The 25744-nt window shown below is 44.4% G+C and overlaps 2 protein-coding genes across 3 annotated transcripts in view; both read left to right on the plus strand.

The window, feature by feature from the left end:
• The window catches only part of LOC311042431 (H-2 class II histocompatibility antigen, E-S beta chain-like), a 458449-nt gene that overhangs the window by 230868 nt on the left and 201837 nt on the right, over positions 1-25744 (plus strand). The window lies entirely within an intron of this gene.
• The window catches only part of LOC311042421 (receptor-type tyrosine-protein phosphatase U-like), a 191896-nt gene that overhangs the window by 124198 nt on the left and 41954 nt on the right, over positions 1-25744 (plus strand). Inside the window, exons 12-19 of one of the 2 annotated variants that reach the window (XM_084053146.1) lie at positions 4214-4487; positions 12676-12712; positions 17036-17174; positions 18493-18522; positions 18877-19031; positions 20088-20275; positions 23336-23408; positions 23945-24021. In XM_084053146.1, the coding sequence (XP_083909272.1) occupies positions 4214-4487; positions 12676-12712; positions 17036-17174; positions 18493-18522; positions 18877-19031; positions 20088-20275; positions 23336-23408; positions 23945-24021 (973 nt within the window). The remainder of the gene's footprint in view (positions 1-4213; positions 4488-12675; positions 12713-17035; positions 17175-18492; positions 18523-18876; positions 19032-20087; positions 20276-23335; positions 23409-23944; positions 24022-25744) is intronic. The other variant, XM_084053147.1, reaches the window with a different exon arrangement.

The following is a 25744-nucleotide window of genomic DNA, read 5'->3' on the forward strand; positions in this document are numbered from 1 at the left end:
TTGAGTTATGGGGGTTGAGAGGTGTGGGATGGCAGTTGGGGGGTATGGGGTTTGTGGGAGTGGGGGAGTATTGCAGGTGGTGGAGTTGGGGGGTAGAAGGTATGGGGGGGATTTTGTTGAGGGGGGCATAGGCAAGTTAGGCCAGATCATATAGGATAGGGTCTTTGCGATGCGAGAGTGTGGTCTAGCCAACACCAACTCGGGACTCCTGAAGTGGAATGGGGTTTTGAGTTATGGAGGTGGAGAGGTGTGGGGTGGCGGTTGGGGGGTTATGGGGTGGGGGGTGCATGAGGGCTTGGGTGGGTGGAGTTTGGGGGTTGTGGTGTGTTGGTTGGGGGCATGGGGACCGGGGGTTCTGGGAGTGGGGGTAATGGATTGGATGGGATTTGGGGGTACGAGGGTATGGGGTGGGATGGGGTTTTGAGTTATGGGGGTTGAGAGGTGTGGGATGGCAGTTGGGGGGTATGGGGTTTGTGGGAGTGGGGGAGTATTGCAGGTGGTGGAGTTGGGGGGTAGAAGGTATGGGGGGATTTTGTTGAGGGGGGCATAGGCAAGTTAGGCCAGATCATATAGGATAGGGTCTTTGCGATGCGAGAGTGTGGTCTAGCCAACACCAACTCGGGACTCCTGAAGTGGAATGGGGTTTTGAGTTATGGAGGTGGAGAGGTGTGGGCTGGCAGTTGGGGGGGTGGGGTTTGTGGGAGTGGGGGAGTATTGCAAGTGGCGGAGTTGGGGGTAGAGGGTATGGAGGGGGATTATGTTGAGGGGGGCATGAGTCAGTTAGGCCGGATCATATAGAATAGGGTCTTTGCGATGCGAGTGTGGTCTAGCCAACACCAACTTGGGACTCCTGAAAAGCTGCCCTCCACACTCTCCTATCTAGCATCAGGGTTTTGAGCTCTACAGTGTTGTTAGCTAAGCTGTTACGCCGAAGTGCATCTACGTAGGTGGTGCACTTCCTGTCTTTCCTGGCTTTGCCCTGGGTTGGCTCCCATAGTGTCAGTTTGCTTGCCATTAGTTACAGTATGGGTGCCTGACGCAGTGCCCTGCCTCATCCTTCTCTCTCTGACTTTGTCTGTGACACATGGTAGGTTCCCGTAGAGGACCACATTTCTGATTTGGTCGGTCCATGTGACTCCTAGTGCCAGTCATAGCATTCTTGTGTAGACTCCATCCAAGGCCCTTTCCTGTTGTGCTGTGATGGTCCATGTCTCAGCCCCATACAGCAGTACTGACTCAACTGTAACTATATGAACAGCCGCCTCTTGAGGTCTTCTCCCATGTCTGATTTCCATACTCTCCTCATCCCATGCAAGGCATTCCAGTCAAGTGCCCCCCGGACCTTCAGGTCCTGCTCCATTGAAGCAGTCCAGGCCCAGGTTATTTGAAGGACTGCCTCAAGTCCTGGATTGAGGCACTGCCTGGACTGCCTCAAGTAGCGTGTCTCCATCATCTGAACCATCTTCTCAGGAACTCCGTAGGCCCGGAGAATGTTCATCAGTTTCCCCCGGTGGATGGTGCCAAAAGCCTTTTGGAAGTCATGAAGGTGATCACCACTGAAAGATTCATCTCCTACTCCTTCCAGCATCCTCCTCAGCACCAGTATCTGCCCGTCTGCTGTTCGCTCTGGGCGGAAGCCGTTCTGCGAGTTTCTCAGTACAGGGTCTAAGATGGGTCTAAGACGGTTGAGGATCATCCTGTTAGCCGCCTTGGCGACTTGTGAGCTCAGGTTAATGCCTTGGAGGTGTCCGTCTTGGTGAGGTCGCCTGACTTTGGTACTGGATCGATGATCATTTTGCTCCACAGCTTCGGCAACTCACTAGACGTGTGTGCTTGATGAAATCCAACACCACCTCGTCTATGGGCACATACATCAGAACCTCTGCTGTCACTCCATCCTCCTCTTGCCTCACTTGATAGTAGCCTTGGCCCTCTGGTACTCATCCATGGTAAATGATCCATGATCTGGTATGGGAAGGTCATGGAAGACAAGAGCATCGGATCATCCTCTTCTTCTGCTGGTACCGTGTTTCAACTCGTTCCTCTGCGCTTTCTCCCCAGATCTTGGAAGTCTGAGAAGAGCTTCTGCCAGAAATGTCATTGATGAGCTTCCAGCTCTTGCCATGCTTCTGTTTTGCATGCACCTTTTTAATGTCCCTGATATTTTGGGTCAGCTCCTGTTTTTCGAGTTGCATACACTTGGTATAGCTCCTCCTTCCTCCGCTTATATTCCTCCCTCAGACCCTCTCCTTTTTGGTCAGCGACAAAGCCCCTGTGTGCTGCTCTCATCTCCTCCCTGGCTTTGGTGATTCTAGGGTCAAGGCATCCGTCTTTCCTCCTTGCTTATAGGCTCTTTAAGACATTCAATGATCTTACATACTATTCCACTATCCACACTGGACACAAGGTTGGTGATCCAGTTGTATGAGTTAGGGGAGTTGGACGGCATGAGGGTTTGGGGGGTGTAGTGTGCTGGTTGGGGGGAATGGGGGTTGTGGGAGTGGGGGGGTATTTCAGGTGGTGTTTGGGGGTAGGGGGTATAGGGGGGATTATGTCGAGGGGTGCCTGGGCCAGTTGTTTTCTAGTCCACCTAATTGTATTCCTGTTGTCCTTTTTGTACATTTTATTTGTAAGCACTTTCATTTTAGATTCTTGTTGTGAGCATTGCCCTGCAAACTTTGTTTTGTTTTTGAATAAAATAAAAAAGCATTCAATGCAACTCAGTGGTGTGTTCTACCGTGTTACGCTGTATACAGTGCAGATTTTTTTGGAAGAAGGCGTATACATACAGTCTACTACCCATTCCATCCATTGAAAACGCACTAGCGTATACCCACAACCACACGCATTTCGTGCAGGGAATGATTATCGTATACCTCAACAAAAAAAAAACTAGACCACACCACTGATGCAACTGTTTTCAGCTGTAAATGTATGTATTTGCAGCTAGTACTATTTGTCATTATGTAGTTAAGCAATCACTTTACATTGAATGCAAAAGCTCCTATCTGCAGAATTATCCAGGAAAAGTGGGGAAAAACCTCCTATCTGCATTTGCAATATGAAATCAGTGCAATTAACATATAATAATGTAATATAGTCCAGACATCCAGAAACGGTGTATTATGTGATGGGTTTCATAAAAAAATAGCATTGTGCAAAAAAAAATACAACATTTTGTAGTTTTCTTTTTCATTTTCCCAACAATTAACATTTTTCAGATAGGAGGTTTTGCGTTTTGGCCATCGATATGTTTTTATAAAACGACTCCGTCAACTCTGCATTAAACCCGCGACTCTGAGTCGACTCAATAAATCCTGAGTCGGGACAGCCCTACACCTGTGTGTGCACTGGACACAGAGAGACAGGTTTGACAACTGTCAGTCAGGAATGGTTTAGTTATAGTATAGTGCACAATAGAAGCAGGAACATTGTCTACCTACTAGGGCTGGGACTTTAACTGATTAATTTCGATTAATTAATTACAGAAAATTAACGCGATTAAAAAAGTTAATCGCAATTTAATCGAGCTTAGTTTTTGCACCACCTCACTGGACGAGTTTCAGGCGTACCGATCATACCTGTGCACCAACCAACAGAACCCCAGTGCACGCAATGGGAGAAGAAGTCGATCAGACTGCTTTGCTTGGCCCAGTGAATGGGAAATTTAGATTTTAAAAACTCTAACGGAAGCATGGACCTGAATCTCTGAATATATTCCTAAAATTGCTGCACTTTATGGTAAAACACTGATCTGTTGGTCTGTTTAGTACCACCTTGATAAAAAAAAATGCTATATTTTGTTGCTTAAACTTATGTATTCACTCATTGATTAACTCATATACCAAAATCTGTTTTAACTGAAAAGAAATTGCTTCTCAGGTCAAATATTGATATGCGATTGATATGCGATTAAAATGCGATTCATTTTGATTAATTAATTACAAAGCCTCTAATTAATTAGATTATTTTTTTTAATCAAGTCCCAGCCGTACTACCTACCTTCATTCGTTTTTGATAAAGACTACAGCCTGTGATTGGTCCATGTCTCCAGTACGTACCAGGTGCTGGTTGAAATAACAGGCTGTGATTGGTCCATGTCTCCAGTACGTACCAGGTGGTGGTTGAAATAACAGGCTGTGATTGGTCCATGTCTCCAGTACGTACCAGGTGGTGGTTGAAATAACAGGCTGTGATTGGTCCATGTCTCCAGTACGTACCAGGTGGTGGTTGAGGAGGAGAGCAGCAGGAAAGTGAAGAGGGAGCTGGGACTTCAGGAATGCTTCCCGTTGCCCATGTCCCACGGCGAGGCGTTAGCGCGGGGGACGCCACACTACTACACGGCCGAGCTGCCCCCCAGCAGCCTTCCAGAGGCCAGCCCCTTCACAGTGGGAGACAACCACACCTACAACGGCTACTGGAACACACCGCTGGACCCCCGCAAGAGCTACCTTGTCTACTTCCAGGCCATGAGCAACTTCAGAGGGGTGAGTGGGCTTTCTTTTTTATTTGTACCCTTTAAAAGGTTCACTGATAGATAGTGATAGAACCCTGAATTGTGAGTCTATATTTTATTTTAATTCTTCAATCTCACTCCCGTCCGCTACAGCCTGAATTCACATTGCTCCCGCCTGCACCAAGGACATTTCATCTCAATCCTGCACGTTGCAGCAGAGATTGTGATCACTCCCACCCATAGCGGTGGGAAGATGATTTGAGTAGGGGGTGTGGTGCGGTGAACCACACAGTGGCAGCCCTATTCAGAAACCAATTGGTGCACAATGTAATCTTTTGCTACAAACACGTAACGTATAATCACAGTGTATACTGTAGATCCTATAAACTACCCATATACAACCTCAGCACCATGGACAGCAACGCTGTCACAAAACAAACGTCAACCAAGTTTGAGCCCTTAATGAATTACAAAGCTACAGTTTTTATTACGACTTAAGACACAGGCATTTTAACAAGACGGGCAATAACTCTCTCTCATCTAGGACCACCTTATTTATTATTATTGATTATTCTCTCTCTCTCTCTCTCTCTCTCTCTCTCTCTCTCTCTCTCTCTAATTTCAGCTTACAGGAACAAACCAACAATATACAGGGACATATTTGCATATTATAACCACATTAGGGGGTCTACTAGAGTAATGTAATATAGAAAAAGTACAAAAGTCCTGTAATGTGTGTCACTCATTCCCAATTATTTTAAAATCTTGCGTGTGCATGTTTAATATTATAGAAGAGAAGAGAATCTTATCTAAGATTATCTTTGTGTGTGATGCAGCCCAATTTCAAAATTGGTTATGATTTTAAAACTCCTGTACTGTGAGCCCAGCTTTAAGTAGCACACTCACAGCAGCAGGATTTAAAACATACATTAAGACATTAATATGTCATTGATTCTGCAAATGTAAATAATTCTGAGCTGGTATTGAGGGGAATATCTATATTTGTTAATGTTAGATTTTTTAAGGCCAGTTGCCTTGTCATTCTTTAAGTACTATACTTGGGGGTTGTGGGATGAGACTGTATTGTACTGGTAGTGTAACTAAGTTGGAACATTATGTATGTATGTGTGTCTCAGTGCTTTGATTCTGTGCAAACAAAGCACTTCTGGGACAAGGAATTACTGGCATGAATTACTTCAGCTAGTAAATCTCCTGGGATTACTGGAAGCGAGCTGGAATTACAATGAAGTGGCCACACTCTCTTTTTGTACGAATTTCCAACCAATTGCACCTACTGTATACGACTGGTTAGCTACGGCCCTCGCAAAAAGGATAGGAGCTTGAGAGTAGATATTACTCAAACCTGTACCTTTTGATGTTTTTTATTTACTAACAAATACAGACATACATTCACTGCCACAGACGTAATTAACGTATTTTTTTCCAATTACCAATTCTGCCATGGACGTAATAAACGTTTTTTTTTTGTATTGATGTTATAAGATATCTCACTGTTCTTCATCACTCGTAGTGACTACTATCACTGTAACTCACCCAGATACGGAAATAACGCCAATCCAAGATTTCCGTCTCCGTCTGCTCCCTGTTTAACTCTGTCATTGAAACAGCTTTTTCTCGACATGCCTTTTTTTTCGGCGTGTTGCGCCAGACGCTCTGTTTACAAACTGCTGTTACAGGAGAAGGGAATGTCGCAGATTAAATATTTGTTCTCTGGGCCACTCACACACCTACCTTGTGTATCTACAAACAGTTGGACACGCGATCATAAGGGATGTACAAGAAATGGCGTGTTTACATGGGGGTGCATGAGAAGGGCTCCGAGCCGATCGGAATGTTTGTTGTCTGGGTGTCACACACACATACCCTGTCTGTTTACAAACGATCGGACTTGCAATCATAATGAATATAATTTTTTTGTGACATGTTGAAAGTTTAAAAAAAATCACACCCTGTGTGAAGGAAGCGGTGCCTTTGGGGCGGGGCTTAACTGATTTCAGTTCGTCCCTATTGGTGGTCTGAGTCCACTTACCAAATGTTTACTTGGTAGCATGCTGCAAACTGGAATGATGGCTGTTTAAAGCCCAGCCAATGGGCAGACAGAGGGGGTGGGGCTTAAGTAATTACAGTTCGTCCCTATTGGTGGTTTTAGTCCATGTACAAAATTTGTACTCCCTAGCATGCTGCGAACTTGAGTTATGGCTGTTTAAAGGCCAGCCAATGGGAAGACAGAGGGGGCGGGGTTTCAGCAATTCATGCTCGTCCCTATTGGTGGTCTAAGTCCACATACCATATTTGGACTTGGTGGCATGCTGCAAACTGGAGTTATAGCTGTTTAAAATCCCGTGCTCATCCCGTGCTTAAACGGGCGGACGGACATAACATACGCTGGGGGTCCCTGGACCCCTCTTTGATAAGCAGTGGCACGTGTGGCCAATGAGAGGAGAGATGGCATAGGGCAGGCAATCTCCAAGTCTGTGTTAGCCTGGTTCCAGACGAATCTGCCTTTGCAAAATTGCATGCACTTTAGCCCTCGGCAGATTAGGTCTGGCCCCCCTCCATAGAGATTTCAATTCTCTCCCTCCGCAGTTGTGCGGAACCAACCAGGGCCCAGTATCCAAATGTGGGCGGGCTTATCACCTTATTTGGAGCAATGACGTACAAGGAAGCACTGCTCTGATTGGTTCGTTCAAGGAAGCACTGCTCTGATTGGTTTAGGTCTAACCAATAGAGTCTGTTTGGATCTTTTTGTAACCGCCCCTTGGAAGAAAATCAACCGTTGATAGGGACCAGACTAATATCCACGCAGTATGTCGTGTGATATTGTCTGGCTACGCGAGGCTAAGTCTGTGTGTGTGTGTGTGTGTGCGTGTGTTTGTATGTGTTGCTTCTTTGCCGTGCTCATCCCGCGCTCAACGGACGGACAGACATACGGACAAAGTCAAGTGTAGAGCGGTTGGCACCGCTAAAAATACGAAAATTGCTGGCAGTGGGCAAACACAGCCAGAAATAAATCTGGCAGTGAAGTTAACACTCCCAGTAGACAATATTACTAACATGAATCTTCACACAAACTAGAAATATATCAGCATATATCATTGCGTAATTAAGTTTGTTTCTACTCACTGCTGGCCTCTCCCGAACTCCATTCGAAACTAACCTCCCCCGCTAGTTACCAGAGACACAAAGCGATTCGATGTCCCACAAAATGTCACTGATTTTCTCCTTAAAAGCACCGACTTTAAACGTCCACTGGATCGCGCAAACACCTCATCTGCAGTGACCTTATAATGCCCTTCAGAAACCAGGTCTCTTTCTATTGACCTTCATAGAGCATGTAACCTCAGCTATGACTCCAAACAAGCAGTAATAACCTTCATATGTGTATGTATTTATCCCTGCCATTATGTGGCCACCTATCACCCCGGTATAATCCTAAATAAGCAGGAAATACACACATAATAATCATAATAATTTCACAGGCGTTGGAGGCGTGGAAACACTCTACAAATATCATATCATCATTTCCTTCATTCTTTCATCTCTTTCCCTCTATCCCCTCCTCGTTACGTTCTTTCAGGACCTCATCCTCTCTTTTCTTGGTGTTCACTTGTTTCTGTTTTTTATTCCCACTCAGCTGAGCTCATTACACAGCGTGACAAACACCTTCCCCTGCAGAGGGAGGGGGGGCTGCATCCACATGGGTCTGACTCACAACGGAACCAGAAGCACAGACACATTTGGTCCTTGGCTAGAGAGAGATAATACTTCTGTCAAATATTGATATAATGTAATCATGAATTATTCATGTTTTTGTTTCAGTCCCAAAGAATCTATTATCCACTTGTAGCCTTTATGAATAATTAATGGCCAATAGTATTGAAATGGTCCTGGAGCCACCGGTCTGAACTCCTCCTGCACGGTGCATCAACACCATGAAAAGCTTTTGGGGCCTTTTGGCCTGATTTGATCCCAGTAGATTGGTGGCAGATTATAATCCCACGCCTTCAATCCCATGTCTTGATTAATTGAATATTGTATTAGTCAGAAATGTAAACAGCATGTGGTACGTGGTCAGATAATAAGGCTAAAAACACAATAATACATGTCATCATTAAACACTAGGAGAATTTCACTTTGTTCTGCTGCTTTCACATGCAACACCCTCCTTGAATGTGAAAGCAGCAAAACAAAGTGAAATTCTCCATTGTACATACAGTATAGTGTTTTGTATTTCCATATACTGTACAAAGCATTCCAAATGTCCATACAGGAGTGAGAGGCTACCTGGCAGAGACATTACTTAAGGATAATTGGACACAGGTGCAGATGCTCATACTGTAGGTAGAAAATAGATGCTTTAATCACACCCTGCGGTGCTGGAGCTCAGCCATTCCTCACAAATTTGGTCTCTTTAATAATCAGATGGGAATAAATGCATGCAAGGTGTTGGTCCCTGCGCCGCTCGACTTCCATGAACTCTGCCTGCAGGGGTTGCCTTGTGATAACAGTACTGTTTAATGTTGTCTTTAATTTTCGTTTTCATTGAAAATCCATACATTACAGCACAACAGCGCTGCTGGTCTGCAAACACAAGAATATGTTTCCGTCCCAGTGGACAAACACACGGTGGGAGTGCAGTGTGAGCACTTCACACAAGCGGAGCGCTGAGCGTAGGATTAGGAAGGGAAGACCTGGCTTTACCAGCGGATGGGATTAGGTTTTGTTTTGCCTGGCAGTGGGCCAGCTAGCGCCCATGAGCCACAGTGAACAGGGGGGCACAGTGGCACATGCGCCGACCTCTCTCTCTCCCCCTCCCTCTCTCCCTCCCTCTGCCCCCCCCCCCCCTCTCCATCTCTCTCTCTCTCTCTCTCTCTCTCTCTCTCTCTCTCTCTCTCTCTCTCTCTCTCTCTCTCTCTCTCTCTCTCTCTCTCTCTCTCTCTCTCTCTCTCTCTCTCTCTGGAAAGCAATTTCATGGACTTGCTTGTGTGTTTGTTTTTTTGGCGGGTTACGGGTCGGACTGGGTCGTTGATTTATATTCATTTTTGCGGAACGGTTGGGGCGGGTTGTGCTCCCGTGCGGGGCGGGCGGGGCGGGTTATGAAAAAACCTGACCCGCGCATCACTAGTGGAGGGCCAAGTTGGGCCAACATCACAACTCATCCTCAAAAACATTATCACCAGCAGAAATGGTGTGAACAGACACCCTTAATATTTATCATTTCCCTGTGCTAATTTTCTTCACAGTTTTTAATTGCTTTGATTAATGCATCCAAAGAAGCTCTTGAAAGGTTGGGGATTCAGATGGTTACTTTGAAGGCATCCGCATGGGCATCTGCTAATCGTGCACCACAAACACGCGCGCGCACACACACACACACACGCGCGCGCGCGCACACACACACACACACACACACACACACACACACACACACACACACACACACACACACACACACACACACACACACACACACACACACACACACACACACACACACACACACACATCTTGTGTTTTGCCGTTTTGAGCTGCCAGGCAAGTGTCTCCAGTGGGGGCAGCACAGAGCTGCTGTATGTGATGTCTACTTTGATCATTTCAAACGTAATTTGCCAAAGGCCTATTTCCCCCTAGATAATAACCATTGTATATTACTGTTATATGTCCCGATGCCTTTCCTTGTTAAAAGCTGTATTTATGTTGACACTTCCAGCAGCTCATTAAAAATACTGGCTTTGACTGTCACCACCCACTTGCATTCCCTACCCTGGTTCCTTTGACAGTCTCATCAAAACACTTCTCTCCCTGTCCGTCTGTCTCCTTTGCCAAATGGAAAATAGCACCTATAACACATCTATTTAAACACTCCTGTTGGTAAAAACTGCTTCACAACAACAATGCTGCGGTAAATATTAGACAATAGCTGCAGAAATAGCTTCATAGATGCATGGAGTTCAACATTATCTTGACTACGTTTCCTGGTTGTTGAGGTGCATTCACATCGGACACAACATGATTATGTTTTTGAGCGACGTGATTAAACAACAGTCAATGGTCCTGATACATCAGGAGTCCAGTCTGCTCCTATTCACCCTTTAACCAGAGACGATTGTAGCTTACAATGAGAAAACAAAATACACAAACAAGACATCCTCTCACATTTTAATCACATCGGTGGTTTATAGAATTAATGATGAGTCCTTAGACAAATTAAAACTGAGGAATGTGTCCTGTCTGTGCTCCACACAGCGAGTAGGAGAGGCCTGTTCGGTACTGCCACCTATCCATCTGTCTCTGTCACCTGGCTGATCCTTCCTTTATCATCTGCAGGAAATACAATGTGCTCCGTCTCTCTCCTTGACCACTTCTAATGGTTATAAATAGCGTTGATAATTCATTGACTTAGTTCCAAAATTGTGTGACAGATGTGCTTTTTGCGTTGAGCGCTTTGATGAAGTGGAGGATGTCAGCTCTGAGTCGCTGCAGTGGAAGCTCCATGTCACCACTTTGCTTCCATCACACCAGCACTTTTATAGACGCCAACACATTGACATTTTTATGTATTATGGTCACGCTATAAATCATGTGATTCTCATGGCAAAATGAGGAATATGAACAGTTCTGCCACTTATTTGTATTACTTCTGCAGCATTTTGTGCCTGTTCATCTGGGAATGCAGAGGAGTAAAAGTCTGTTTTCATGGAAAACCAGTAATCTATGCTTTGCATAAGTGTTCATGTACTGTACTGTAGGTCTGGGGTTGGTAGAAACAGCCATCTGTCTGTCTGTCTGATTGTCTGTCTGTCTGTCTGTTTGTCATATTCTAAAAAAGAAAATCCTTCCTCTGTTCCTGCATCATCACTGGATTAAGACGTTGTTTAAGAGGACGTGGGCCCAAAATGGATTTTCAATTAACACATCGGGTGCCAGCATTTTATAATAACAGATTACGTTCGGTGCCGAAATCTCACCGTTGAGCTGCGCAGCGCTGCTTACACTGTAGACCCCACGACGTGCATTCCATGAGAAAAAAAAGCATGTCTCCATTTTAGCCGATGGTGCTGGCTATCGCCTGGAACGATGACATCGCGCACGCGAGTAACAATGGCGGAGCGATCGTGCACACAAAATTGTTTTCCCCAGCGTAAAAAGTTTCTGAGTTATAGGGGTTTTAGAGAAGGAAATAGAGCGGAAGCGGATGTGCGCCATGTTTTTTGACACGATGATGCATCTGGTCCATCCTTGTCAGATTCACCGTGGGTGATCCCAAAGCTGCTCCAGCCCCTCCCGTATGGGAAAAAACGAAAAAAACAAAAAGACCAAAAACACGGTTCGGACCGTGATCGGCACCAGAGCGCTACTATGTGAAAACACGGTCCAGACCGTGATCCGCACCGGATGTGTTAAAAAGACAATTTAGCGAGGAAAGTGCTTTTGCTCGTTTCTGGAAGTGCGGATTTGCATAATTGTCCCATAATGCCTGAATTAGCATCTGTAAATCTTAATTTGATAATGCATCTCCTCCTAGAGGTGGCGGTGATGGAATTGGATTATGGATCGTATCCCATCAGTGTTGTTTGACATTAAGGTCCTTTTGATAACAGAGATAAGTCATCAGTCCAAATACAGCAGACCAAATGAATTCCCTTTTGTAGTGGCATTTCATTGGTCTGAAGCCTCCTCTTAATTCTACTCTCTCTTTCAGCTCTCATCATTTAGTTGAGTCTCTCTCTTTTCTCTCAGTCAAATACTTCACAGCAGCTTCTGTGGTTTATATTTTCACTATTTAAAGTAGATTTATTGGTTTCTGTCCTCAAACTGATGATCCCACCTGATTCTTCTGTGTGAGAAAGACGCTACAGCTATTGTTCACGTTTGTCCTGGTCCTTTTCAAGTAAGGAATATGAACTGAAGTGCGTTCTGTAATTTTATCTGTAAGGGGGTTACAGTTTCAACTTGCACTAAAGGGAATATTTCTGATCTTGTAAAAAATAATCTTCATATCATAACATTTCGGTCCTTAGACTTTCATCAGGACAAACATGGAGGTGTGCAAGAAGTGTTTATATTTTCAGCATGAATGTGTCTGCATCTGGGCTCAGTATTCTAAATCCTGGTCTCTTTCATCACATGTGTCTCCTATGCCGAATGCAAAGGGCTCAGAGGGCTTCTCTGATCACCATGCTCTCCTTCTCTTTCAGGAAACCAGAATAAACTGCATCCGCATCGCTCGCAAAGGTAATTCAACTCCTTTATTGTTTTTGTCTTTCATATAAGCGACAATAAATGACCTTGAATTAAATGTCTCTGTGCAGAATGAAGTTTCAGAGAGCTTGAAGCCTAATTCATACTCTGTAGTGCCACAGTGTTGCTTGACAACAAAAACTGATTTTAAAGTTAACAACACGTCACATGGTGATGTGTTTTAGCTAATTAATAAAATGTAATCAATTGTTATTGTCAATCAACACCATGATGCGATGGACTTTAGAATTCATCTTTACTGCCTCTTTGTTACGAGACGAAGAGGAGAATGAAACAGTGTCTCATCCAGGTTTCAAGTCTGGAGAGAGAAGCAACTAAACAGGGAAGTTTTTTTTTTAATTATTGTTATCTATTTATTTTTATTTTCATCTGAATGTCTGTTTTCTTCTAACAATGACATTTTCAAAAAAAGGTCATGAAGCAGGGAGGGATTAGGGGGTCAGTCTTTCATCCCGCTGGTTTGGTGTCAGATGCTGGGACACACAATATCAAAGACAGTTCCTGCATTCTTGCCGGCAGCACGTTAGACAGCTACGTCTGAGAACTGTGACCTTTGCTTGGTCCAGTAGGGTTCTCATGATCAAAACACATCCAGCTATGCCCCCCCCCCCTTCTGTAGGACTCAGAGGGACAGGTAAAGGGAATTTGACTTCCGATGACAGGACTCAAAGCTCTGTAATTGCAGATCAGTGGGAATAACATGTATTAGTTCCAAGTTGTGTGACAGATGTACAGTCATGTATTCATACAGTAGTTCTCACCGCAGTGCTATAGTAAGCAGAGTCTTGTCAGTAAACGGATTCGACTTTTTACTGTTTTTGTGGCAGAAGAGACAAAGCTCCACTCGAGCGTGAAGCTGAGAGACAAGACTAACCTCCTCAACACCACGCTTCACTCCATCTGACACACACACACACACACACACACACACACACACACACACACACACACACACACACACACACACACACACACACACACACACACACACATTCACACAGAGAGAGAGAGTCAATGAATGAATACATTAGAAGCTATGACAGGTGAGAGTGTATTTTGGTCTCGGTACCATTAACATGCCCCCTGCATGACGGGGGTCCTGAGACGTTGCTATCAGGGCATCCCATGACAGGCAAAGTGGAGGCAAATGATTTTGGCCTGGATAATAAAGCTGAAGATTACATTTCAACTTCCAGGTGACAGTTTAATTAAGGATCCTCTGGCAGGCCCAGCACAACAATAGACCTTCCATTTCTACTCTAAGTGCCAATTTCCACCGGCGGGCAGCCGGCAGGTGCATGAATTCATGTGAAAATCTATTTCATGCTCGTGTTTGGTTTAATAGAAATTCTGGGGCTAAATGCAACGCTGCCCGTCTTATCTGTCTAAAATGTCAGAGAAGTTAAATTGATTTCAAGCTCTTCAGTTGCACAGCAGGCTGTGAGCTCGTTCCTCTACCTCTGTCTGGATGGAGAAGGTACGGTCGCACTAAAGCCTTTTGTTGTTCTCAGTCACCCAGCAGTTTGTCACAGACACCAGGACACCTTGAGATGCTCACTGTAACTCTGTGCAAAGAGGAACCATCAGGGGAAAACAACAAAACAACCTTCATGTTTGATCTACAGTGGGACTGTCAAGATCTTCACCAGTAGAGCCACTGTGTAAAGAAATCTTGTCAGATGTACAATTTACAATTTTAGGTGTTTAGTAGATGCTCTTATCCAGAGCAACTTACAAGTGCAAAATCGGAATAAGCAGAGTAAGCATAAATTCTGTCAATGAACATAAGTAGAGTGCAGAGAGAACAATGTTGTGCTCAAAGAAACTATAGGATATCAGGTAAACAATGAACCTAGCATTTGTCTAAACAACATGCTACTGTATGTAGTCGAGAAAAAAACATGAGAACAAGTAATGAATTTATATCTGCACAGTAAACTAGCATCAAGAAGGGATACAAGGAGTTGAAGTGCTAGGGGGTGAGGTGGAGTATCAGTATTCAGATGTGACACGGTCCATGAACTGTACGGTACATCAGATCACATCCTATCACAGAGCATTGTCTTACAACAGCCAGCACACTCAAACTAAAGTATTAGAGAGGAGGCATTTTGTTGTCCCAACGAGAACAACATCTTAAAACATCTCACTAACATACAGTATAGAGTAAGAGTAAGAGTGTCATATCCGTCCCACTTTCAATGTTATTTGGGCTGAGGCTGATCTAATGCCCCAGGCTGCCGATAGAGAAGTCTAAAACATGGCTCTGTTTCCCCCTTCTTCTGCCCCAGATCTGCTTCAGCCCCAACAGGCTGCTAGCTAGCTAGCACTCTCCATCACTGCCCCCAGGCCTGCTGTGACTTTGTGCTGCTCAGGAGATTGTTTGGGCTGTTCCAACAGGCTCAGGAGGGGCTCGTTGCAGGCCTGTCACGGACTAAAGGACACACTGACACCACTCGGGACAAACTAGAGTGGCTTACAGTAGCCAGACACAGAAAAGAGCCTTTTTGTGCCATTTACATAAGTATGGAGCTTTATGCCAGTGGAATGAAGAACCTACCATTACTACTGTATAATGACCTTTTACAGTATCGCACAGACAGCAGGGCAGCTTGACATGATGACTGTAGCGCTGTGTGGGAGTGTGAGTAAAGATTACAACCTACTGTCATCGTTTCAATCCAAAGTAAAAGATAATTAGTTTGAAGTAATTTCAAAACCTTTTTTATATCAGAATCCTCTATTATAACTCCTCCCCCCTCCTTTTCATAATCTCAAACAATTATTGTCATCGTTTTGGATAGTAATTGCATTCTGCCTCTAGAGAGCACACGCCTGAGAGAAAGGAAGACGTGTGTGTGTGTGTGTGTGTGTGTGTGTGTGTGTGTGTGTGTGTGTGTGTGTGTGTGTGTGTGTGTGTGTGTGTGTGTGTGTGTGTGTGTGTGTGTGTGTGTGTGTGTGTGTGTGTGTGTGTGTGTGTGTGTGTGTGTGTGTGTGTGTGTGTGTGTGTGTGTGTGCGTGCGCGTGCGTGCGTGTGTGTTCTCAGTTAAATAAGTTGCACAGTGAGTTGTTGTGTTTTTCTCCCTCTCTTTTTCACAGACATTGGCCCTCATGTACACACGCACACGCCTCTCTCTCTCTCTCTCTCACACACACACACACACACGCACACACACACACACACACACACACGCCCAACTGTGTCTTTCATGTAATCTTTTACGGTACAATCTTTGTCACGTAGGTTTTGAAGCCTACATGAATGACATTATGATACCAATCACATCGCCGTGAATGGAATACGTTTGTATATTGATTTAACCCATACCGAGCAGTGCACGTTCGAGTTACACTAAAATAAAGCAGTCATGTAGGCTATTCCCCATGAGACTCGGGCGGGCTGCAGTGATCCCGTGCCGCCACGTTAATAAGAGATTGGAGCGTCGGGTTTATATCCTTAAAGGTCGGGTAAGTGATATTTTTGGGTTAAAACAAAAAGTATTTTTTTAAAAGGTTAAAGCACTATATTCTGATAGTAATCATTGCTATAGAGTGTTTGTTCAGTAACAGGAGTCTCCCTGTCTCTCCAGCTCTTTAATAAACAGAAAATACATTTTCTGGTAGGTGTCAAAATCTCAGCCAATCAGGAGAAAGTACCCATTTTTAAGCTTCATTTTTATAGTGTTCCAGTTCTAATTTTGCCTGCTCATTTCTTAATGTCATCACTTCCAATGTCACTTGTTTAATCTATATCCTGATTGAGTTCTCTATCCTGATTGGATAAAATTGGAAATGAAACTGAAACGAAAATGCATTTTCTGTTTTATAAAGAGCTGAAGAGACATGGAGACTCCTTATATGGACAGGACACTCTATAGTAAGGAGCACTATCAGAACATAGGCCCATTTTGCAATTATTTGAATAATTGCAAATCACTTACCCTACCTTTAACCCAGCCAGGTTGTAGCCTACAGAACTCTCTATGACATACTGTAACTCCATATGACAAGCTACTGTAAGTTTGTAGACCTCATGTCCATGAAAAGATGGTCGGTCCTGAAAATGCTCTCGCAAAAGCGCTCGTATATTTTGAAAATAGCAGATCTACAAGCTCACAACGCGTTGTGATGCGACACTTGTGAGCTTTTAGATCTGCCATTTTCAATGCTGTTAGAGCAGTTTGTTTAAATTACTTTCTCTCTCTCTCTCTCTCTCTCTCTCTCTCTCTCTCTCTCTCTCTCTCTCTCTCTCTCTCTCTCTCTCTCTCTCTCTCTCTCTCTCTCTCTCTCTGCTAGCGGCCTGTAAGGACCACCGCAGGGCCCTGGAGGTGTCCCAGCACTCTGAGGAGATGGGACTGATCCTTGGGGTGTGTGCCGGGGGGCTGGTGGTCCTCATTCTTCTGCTGGGAGCCGTCATCATCATCATCAAGAAAAGGTGAGTGCTGCTCAGTTAGCCCATATGCTAACTGTTTGCTATATTGTTGCTGAATGTTGGAATAGGCTCTTCCAGGGACTACAAAGTACATTTTACCTCCTCTGCAAGTCACCTGAATGGCGTCCACATGCAGTATGTTTGCACAGTGCACCATCTCATCTTGCTCTCTTTTATTTGTATTATTGTGAAATGCTTTCTCTCTGAACAGTCCCCTAATCCTTGTGTTCTATTAGCTGAACTCTGTGAAAGGACAGCATTGTTTAGGAGGGATACTGGAACCACAGCTAGCCTGTATTGTTTCCAATCCCTTATGCTGCACTAGAGACACCAAGCAACTCAGCACAGTTTATCTGAGTGTGAAGTATTTAATTAAAGGCTGTTTCAATTCAATTAGCCACTTAATTACACCCACCAAGCAGGGGCCTGACCCTTAAATGAGACGGTAATTGGCAGGAAAAGGTGTGCTTTTAGAGATTATTAGCCAGTGATCCCAAAGCTCTACCATCTAACTATTAGTCAAATAGAGCTATAGAAGGGTAGCCTGCATGAAATAGAATTCTGCGACCGTGTGGTTTACCAGGCTAATAGAAGGGCAAATAAATCCTTGTTTTGCATCAGACAGAGGTGATGCATTAAAACATAACGTCTATCCTAAAAACATCACAGAAAAATACAGTATGTCTGGCCATTTTGGGAAGATGCTAAATTACAAAATCATTTACAGAGACTTGCTTTGCTCTGCATCTTAGTCAGCTGTAACTGTGTGCCAGCCCGAGGGGGAAAGTCTAGAATAAGATGTTCTACCACAAATGAAATACTGTATGTGAAATTCCAACTGACACGAACATACATGCCAAGTGAGAGGTGGCTGAGGGCTCTGGTAATCATTATCAAACATGCTGACAACGCCACATGGCACACTGTTGACGTTAGCGTTGATACGATAGTCCCCACATTAGTCTGGACCGCTGTCCTATAAGCTGCCAGTTAGTTCTCACACAATTGATTACCAAATGTGCTTCTGGCATGAAGCCACGTATGTTCATTAAAGTTGAGAGTTGAGACGCTGCGAAGAGCCCTGTTTCTCTGCTTTGGCTGTGATTGGGACTGTCAGCACCTTGCTTGCTATAATGCTGTATATATGCATGTGTCACATGCATCCAAACGGTTCCCATCTCCACTGAAATCAATGCATCCCTCAGCCCACAGCTGGCATTGCTTGCAGCTTACATTCTCTTCTTTCTCTTGATTTTATTTTCTCTCCGTCCTCTTCCTCCTCCTCCTCTTCCTCCTCCTCCTCCACCCACACATTCTCCAGAAGGGACATCTACTCTTACTCTTACTATCCGTAAGTGACTCCATCACTTTTTTTTTTACTTTTGCCATTGTTTATTTTTTGTTCCATCATATACATGCTTGTGCACATGGCTGTCATCCACTAAAGTTGCATCCAGGGTGGGAAGGTGCGGAATATTATGAAATGCATCCATCCTTCATCGTCTCCGTTCCTCCCCTCTTTTTGTACTCTCTCCCTCCCTGACATCCCTTCTCATCTCCTTCTCTCCTTTCCTTTGTGTCATGCTGTCTCTCACGGCTCCTTTCCTACTCTCTCTGAAACTCTGTATCAGTGTCTCTCTCTCCTTCTCTTTATCCTTCTGATCCATCCATCCCTCCTCCTTCTCTCTCCATCTTTATTTAATAGGAAACCAGTGAACATGAATAAAACACCTATTAGCTACCGCCAGGAGAAGAGCCATATGGGCTCTATGGAGCGCAGTTTCACAGACCAGAGCACCTTGCAGGAGGATGAGAGGATGGCGCTGTCTTTCGTGGACGCACACACCTGCTCAGCACGCAGTAAGGCACACCCACACTGACACGCACGCACGCACGCACGCACGCACGCACGCACGCACGCACGCACGCACGCACGCACGCACGCACGCACACACACACACACACACACACACACTCATTCACAAGGCCTACCATTTTTAAGTGCAGCACCTCCATACAGTGTCAGATGCTGACATGGATCATCCATCAGTTTGTTATGGTGTTGATAGTGAGGTGTCTATCAGAGAACCATTCACACCTGAACCATTCTGATAGGAAGTAACCGTTTCACAAAGTACCTTCAGCCACGCTTTCCCTTCATGTTTTTCTTATGTTTTGTTTTTAAATAGTGAAAATACCTGATCTCCAATCTCCAACAAACTGCAATGTTCTTCTAGATTGGCTATTTTAGTGGCAATCTAGTAACAATGAAGTCATTTTCCCCCTATTTTTAAGACATGATTTCTTTAAGACATGATACCCCATCAAGCATGTGAATGGAGAAGGTTTTATTAAATGCATGTTTTCAGTCCAATAATATACCTGGCAAATACTGCTGTGGTCGAAACGTTGTTTGGGAGCATCGAAGACGTTGTCAGTCCAATATGGCACACCAGTTATATTTAGTGTATCATAAACATGATGTAAATTATCTTTGTGTTCATCTTTTTCAATGCAACAGCTGGAATCAGTTCAATGTGTCTTCCAGTGCTCAAGTGAACTGGCATGGATGGCACGGTATCTTTTTTCTGCAGTGCTTGCACACTCTGTGATTTAGTTCAGGGGCCCTATCTTGGCCAAAGCCTTACCCGTTAGCCTTACCCGCTGCCCGTGAATTACTGGCACTGTACGTAAACAGTATCTCACGGCCACACTACCCGCTATACATTTTGCCGACTCCGTTATTTGCGCCTGGAGCCGTGCCCGTGGGCGTGTTGTTGTGCTTTCCCTAAAATTACCATCTTGCCCACACACGCATTGGAAAGCACATAGCAGCGGATTCTAAAACGAGTTGAACGAGTTGATCTCATTTTAAAAACTGTGTCCCTCCTCTTGGTCCCCTCCACCCCCATGCAGGCGAGGCTCGCAGTTCAGTCAACGAGTCCAGCAGTCTGCTGGGAGGCTCCCCGAGGCGTCAGTGTGGACGTAAAGGCTCTCCCTACCACACGGGACAGCTCCATCCTGCCGTCCGCGTAGCTGATCTCCTCCAGCACATTAACCAGATGAAGACCGCTGAGGGCTACGGCTTCAAACAGGAGTATGAGGTGAGATTCTGAAGTATTCACTGACACTATACAGTATGAGATGAGATTCTGAAGTATTCACTGACACTATACAGTATGAGGTGAGATTCTGAAGTATTCACTGACACTATACAGTATGAGGTGAGGTTCTGAAGTATTCACTGACACTGTACAGTATGAGGTGAGATTCTGAAGTATTCACTGACACTATACAGTATGAGGTGAGATTCTGAAGTATTCACTGACACTGTACAGTATGAGGTGAGATTCTGAAGTATTCACTGACACTATACAGTATGCAGTATGAGGTGAAAGGCACACCAGCATTTGTGTACAATGGCACCTAGGGGGCAAGCCATCTAGAATAGTGTAGTGTGTGGGTTTGGGTGTGTCTCTGTTGTGGGCTAATCTCCCAAACCACTGAACTGATCAATCTTACAATAGATGCAGAGAATTTCTGTATGTACGTACGCATGTACGTCTGTAATCCACGTATCTCGAGAAACGGTTGACCGAACAACTTCAAATTCGGCACTCACGTCGCAAACGAACCGCAGTGGCCACCGGGCATGCATTACCTATTTGCATTGTTCCCAACTTGCATCGTCCCCGAGTAGGCCGGTGCCCAACCTGTCTAGGTTGGGCAGTTCACTTTGAGAGAGAATATTATGTTTATATATTGGTATAATACTATAATATCAATACATATTGCAGCTGCATATTGAAGTAATAAGAGTTAAGATATTGAAATTACCTTTAGCATAAAGGGAAGCATACGGTATAAAATGTGTTTTCTTTATGTGTGGGCGGTGCATGGTGCCATCCATGCGCCACATAGACTCTGCTTTATGCCTGAAATTAATTAGCAGGAGTTAAGAGACATCAGAACACCATGCTGACACTATAGACTATGAATAAATCATCCTCATCTGGCCTTAAAGAGGACCTCTGTCACCATGGCAGACCTGACACACACACACACACACACACACACACACGCGCGTGCGCGTGCGCCCGCGCACAGCCTACTGACTGCTGAGAGAAGGCTTTCTGGTCTCAATGCATCACAAAGTCAGAACACGTTGCTTCTTGGTAGCAGTGGTTATTTGTCCTGCTCTCCTGCACAAAGCTTGGAGCCATTGGAACACAGGTTATCTTTTTTTTCCATACAAGGTTTCCACCCAACAGCGGTGATATGGTCTGGCTGGGTGATTTATAATGAGAGGAATTATTCTGAATCAAAATACATTGTTCCCAACCTGCTCACAGCTCTGGCACATCATGTAAATCACTTTCCTTCACGTGGCAGATTGTCACTTGGCCGGTTACACTCTCTTGCACTTTATATAGTGGCTGATTTAGCTTTTCCACTGAACTATAAAATAGAGAGAAGTGTAGAGATAGATAGAACATTGGTTCTGCTGTTGCTGTAATAACCTCCATCCATAGTTGTGTGAGAACAGGGGACATTGTGGTGTCCCTGAATACGTCGTCCTCCTGCTGGGATGATGCTGTATGTGAGAGCAGGCTCCATGGAGAGCTGCTGCTCTGTTAGCGATGCTCCTCTGACTCTTATGAAGAAGAGAAAACATCTTGCAGTTCTTCTCTGGGCTGCACTGGTCCCCTTGTGGAACCACCAGTGTACATCCATTAAACTGTCCCTCACAGACAAAACACAGCCCACTCCCCAAATCCATACATGCAGACCCTAGTGTTTGTCTTGTCTCTCTGTCTCTCCATGTTGTGTCTGGCTCCATCACAAAGGAAAATGATGTGCAGTCTCACATTGTGCTCTCCTGCCAGGTACATCTCTTTATTTCCCTGCAGAACGCAGACGTGCTGTTAAGACATTGATCAAACCTCCGTGGCCAGTCCTAAAGAGACTGTGTGTGTGTGTGTGTGTGTGTGTGTGTGTGTGTGTGTGTGTGTGTGTGTGTGTGTGTGTGTGTGTGTGTGTGTGTGTGTGTGTGTGTGTGTGTGTGTGTGTGTAGACACTCAGACAGGTAAACACCAGACTACAGGAGGTCTTGGTCTGTCATTATTATTACGATGCAACCTGGAGGCAGAGATGATGAACCGCAGTCGACTGAATGACACGTTCATGTTTCCTTTGCTGAGCTTTATTTATTTACCCTTTTATTGAAGGAGCTAACCAATAAGGTTAATAAACACTGTCGCATGAAACAGCAATGGAGAGGTTGAGGTACCATGTCCTCACGGTGGAGGCTCCTCAATGGTAGGTGAGCCTGTAGGCTATAACAACAGCAACACACAACAATGTGTGGGGAGGATTAATTGCCATAACGACTAAATTGGGAGAAAACATTTAAAGTAATTCACTACTCTAAATGAGAAAAGGTCTTGAGGCACTATCCGAGTGAATGCCCCTGTCCCCTGCAGAGTCTGAATTGCATACCAGTGGGGTGCTTATGTTCACTGATCATTCTATGGTCATCAACATGGGACGTACAGTATAAGAGCTGATGGGTGATTATGATCACTGATGATGCTATCATCAACATGGTACATGTAAGAGCGTTCTCAACATCAGCCTCAGATGCCAAATGTACCTGACCAAGCATGGAAATAAGACGAGTTGGGACCGAGAATGCGCCGCTGACTGAATACAACTTTGTGCTCAGCAGTTTTAAATAGTTTTGGAGATTGTTGGAAACCAAAATGGTGGATAGTCTGAGGCCAATGGCTCCTGCCACTTCGTATAGGAGCAGCCTATAAGCAGATGAATACGAAGTCAAATGGGGAGTAGGAGTGGGGGGTCTACTATAGCAGACACTTTGAATACTTAACATGCATAAAGCACATAATCGCTCCTTATCTCAAAACGTTCTCACAGCACTACTGCCCTGTTGATGTAAACCCCGGCTGAGAGAGATGACATGCTGATAGGATTTCAGTGTGATAACCATGAAAAAACAGTATTCTTTTTATCGCTCTTAAACAAAAGAAACCAAAATGTAAAAGCCACATTGCACCTGAGGCTTATCTATGGTGTCTAAATGGTTAATAGGGGAGGTTCACAAAGCTGTTATATCCATCATAAGAGTGTCTTGTCTTCCACAGAGCTTTTTTGATGGCTGGGACTCCACAAAGAAGAAAGACAAAACCAAAGGGAGACATGATACCTTGACGGGATGTAAGTTATCAGGAGACGTTCTGCCTTTTATGAAGTAAAACGGCAAATGTCACAGATAAAAGACTGGAAAGACTAAGGTTCCGTGTCCAAAGAAAGCATTTGTTGAGCTGCCAGCTCCATTCTACAGACATTTCTATGGTAAAAGCATCACGTTTCAGTGCTCTCTATGTACAGTGTTTTGGGGCTGAGCTCCCTGGGCGATTCAAGTAGAAAATAGTTCAACTTTTGGAGAGGAGCGCCGCTCATCAATGTCAAGTTTGATTATCCTGGCTGTGTCTGACAACCAGGTCATTATGACCTGACTTTGAAACATTACCACGACCATGAGAAGTCCATGTTTACTGTTATTTCAGCTATGCTGTTTGTGCTAATAATGTAGATGACACGATATCCAAAGCTCTTCTCAGCTCAAAACCCTTTCTGTGGACACAGCCTCTTATTTTACAGTAACACTAAATCCTTTATTCTATATTTTGTTATTGTAATAATCCTATGCTGTTTGATTTGATTCGTCTTTCATTGTTCCACAATCTTAGATGACCGCCACAGAGTCAAGCTCCACCCACTCGTAGGTGACCCCAACTCTGACTACATCAACGCCAACTACATCGATGTAAGTCTCACCAACCAACCAATTAGAGTTGTATCTTCACAGTCCACTGAGCTGCTTATCCAACATAGACACAGACAGTGTCTGTCATGTTGCTACAAAGCGTCAAAGTAACAATCCACACTCACGGAATAAGGTTCACAGTGTTTTAATGTAATGTGTTGAAACCAAGTCCCAAGGAATCGGTGCTGAAATTGAAGTCCTCTTCCGGGTTCTCTTTCAGGGTGCTGTTCCAATTAATGGCCCAGCAGATGTCGCTATTGCACCTTCTACCGGTCGCAATAGATTATCTCAATACAACTGAAAGAGGTTTTGGGCGGACTTTATGTTTTCAATCGCTAGTTTAAAGTCTTTTTTTAAATCATCATGATAAGTGTTTAGTAAATTATGGTCCCATTAATTTTAAAATGTATGCTAAATTTGGGTATGTATCTAGGGTTTCTACTGCTTCTACCGAGTGAAGACTCGCCCTCGCTGTGGTTGCAGCCAATAGCAGTAGTTTCCGTTAGCATTCCGGAAAGGATATAGAAAGATGGCGGATTTGAAATCGCTGAAAAACAGGCTTCCAAACTGGTCTGTAGAAACCGATGGCGTCACTTTGTCCATTCTTTTTTACGGTATATGGTTGAAACTGACAAAGGCCTGAGGGGCTGAAACACATCTGTTTCATGACTGCTACTGCGGTACATTAAAATGCTCTAACACTTTATGACTATATGCTACAAAGACACAGTCCAGCTCTAAGCATTTTTGCTGCAAACCAGCCGGTTAGTGTTGTGACGTTCAAAGTGATTTTGGTGAACGGGAACGACCTCGGACACTTCCTCAAAAGTAATCGTTCCTCAAGTCCTTTATTTTCCTCCGTGTGGAAAGCCTATTGACGTAAGGTTCAGTCAGTCAGTTGCAAAATTAACATTTTGACGGGCTGAAGAGAGACGTTCCTCTTTCGTCATTGAACTAAACTATGTGAGGAGGGCGGAACCGGAAGCGCTGAACGGAGAACGAATGATATGAGCTAATATTTTTAGTGAACAGGAACTAAATGACTCGAGTCACAGAAAAGAACGATTATTCTCACCACTACAGCCGGTACTACTGGCCCACACTTTGACCTGGGATTTGTTCCTCCAGGCTCCGTCCAATCAAAAGCATCTGCCTGTTATAATCTCCGCCTCCCTGAATCCCCGCCTCCCTAAATCCCCACCCCCTGCTGACCCCTGCCCATCATTTTATAATGTAATGAATACCTTTAATATGAAGTTCTCACAGATAAACCCATTCGATGAAAAATAGAATCCATACACTGGATCATTCTCCAACATTTTTACAATGATTTTTTCTTCCACCATCGTACCTGATGTTTCGATCCCAGTGACTCTTCCTCAGGAAGAGTACTGAGGAAGAGTGCTGAGGAAGAGGGCTGAGGAAGAGTCACTTGGACTTGAAACGTCACATACGATGGTGGAAGACCACCAGTGTGCGGGTCCTATTTTTTTAAAAAGTCTTAATTCTGTCTTGCACCTGGCACTTTAGAATGGATGCGCGTGATTGTTCGTTTGTTTATATAAACCCATTAGACACTGAATGAAGTAGACATGATTGATGTCATTCAATCTCTGTATAGAGTTGTCAGGCTGCTGGATGGGGGCGGGCATCACGCATTATGTAATGTATGTGTATGTTGCTCATGTGTGTCACACTGTCTGCATGGTTTTCTGTTTGTTTT

The sequence above is a fragment of the Gymnoscopelus microlampas genome, assembly GCF_963454915.1.
Source record: "Gymnoscopelus microlampas genome assembly, chromosome: 3".
Lineage (NCBI taxonomy): Eukaryota > Metazoa > Chordata > Actinopteri > Myctophiformes > Myctophidae > Gymnoscopelus > Gymnoscopelus microlampas.